The sequence below is a fragment of the Trichinella spiralis genome, assembly GCF_000181795.1.
Source record: "Trichinella spiralis strain ISS 195 chromosome Unknown Scfld3700, whole genome shotgun sequence".
Taxonomy (NCBI): domain Eukaryota; kingdom Metazoa; phylum Nematoda; class Enoplea; order Trichinellida; family Trichinellidae; genus Trichinella; species Trichinella spiralis.
Genome location: NW_003530639.1, coordinates 1 through 1043, shown reverse-complemented (window position 1 = coordinate 1043; position 1043 = coordinate 1). Strand labels below are relative to the sequence as shown.

The 1043-nt window shown below is 41.7% G+C and overlaps 1 protein-coding gene across 1 annotated transcript; it reads right to left on the bottom strand.

Annotated features, from left to right (window-relative positions):
- Positions 1-163: 163 nt before the first annotated feature.
- Positions 164-999, bottom strand: Tsp_15203 (hypothetical protein; the record flags this gene model as incomplete). Its single annotated transcript, XM_003367773.1, has 3 exons — positions 164-266; positions 371-516; positions 706-999. Coding segments are annotated over 3 exons (543 nt in total), but the record flags the coding sequence as incomplete, so codon positions are not given.
- Positions 1000-1043: the final 44 nt, after the last annotated feature.

The window sequence follows — 1043 nt, the reverse complement described above, 5'->3', positions numbered from 1 at the left end:
TGGTGTTCGCTAGTTGTTTTGCTGGGTATTTCATGATGCTGCGTTCCATGGCGTGCAGACGTTGCTCGGCCAGTGAGCGATTGTTAGGTAGCCGGATTTCACGGGTTTCCACCTGAGCCCCACAGTGTACCGTGAACCATCATGTGTTAGATTACTGTGAAACTTAACGCTTACTGAGTCTTGAGTTAGATTCTCTTCTTGAGGTTTGATGCTGATGGAATCCAGCTCCCAAAATTTCTTCAATGTCCGTTAGATTTCGTTTCAATCTGAACACAATTGACTTGGGATATTGCATTTGGCGAGGGATTCACCGGGCCAAACACGACCCATCCTAGCGTCGTTTTGATTGCTACCGGATAGTCATGGCTACCTCGCAGGATCATCTCGTTGAGAAATCGACCGTAGAAATCGAGACCCGATCAGAAATGGATTGGAAGATTCATATCCCGTTCTTATGGTAGGTGTAGCTGTTTTAGGTGTTTCCAGTCTGTTAAGAATAGTGAAAACAATGTATAGCTAAATTATCACATATTCTTTACTGTAAGATTACGGTATGTTAAGATAAGAACAAGAACTTTTTATTGATCGATTGATTGCCGAAATTAGGACGTTAGTAAAGATTTGATTCCACTAATTATTGTTGATTGAGTGCAATTGTTACTGTCGATACAGTTACCGTGTACAGAAACAGAGGTATAATTTTACGTTCGTTTGACTGTTTGCGTAAGGAATTACGTAAACAAAGACGATTGTGTACTTCTTGCTTGACCGAAGGAGTCCACGCGAAGACGGATCTTGTTTGATTCCTGTGTACAGGGCGGATACTGTGTGGGAAAACAGGAACCACAAGAAGCTGATAAGAATGATTAAATCGGTATCAGTTGAAAGGAAAATGCTGATATTCAACACACACGTTGAAGTAGTGTAGATTGGAACTACTCGATCTACCACTTGGAGCGGTGAACGATTTTGAACGCGATGAGTCTCAAAATTGTCGCTCTGATACTTGATGATCAGAAGAACCTGACGACAGATTATTGGAA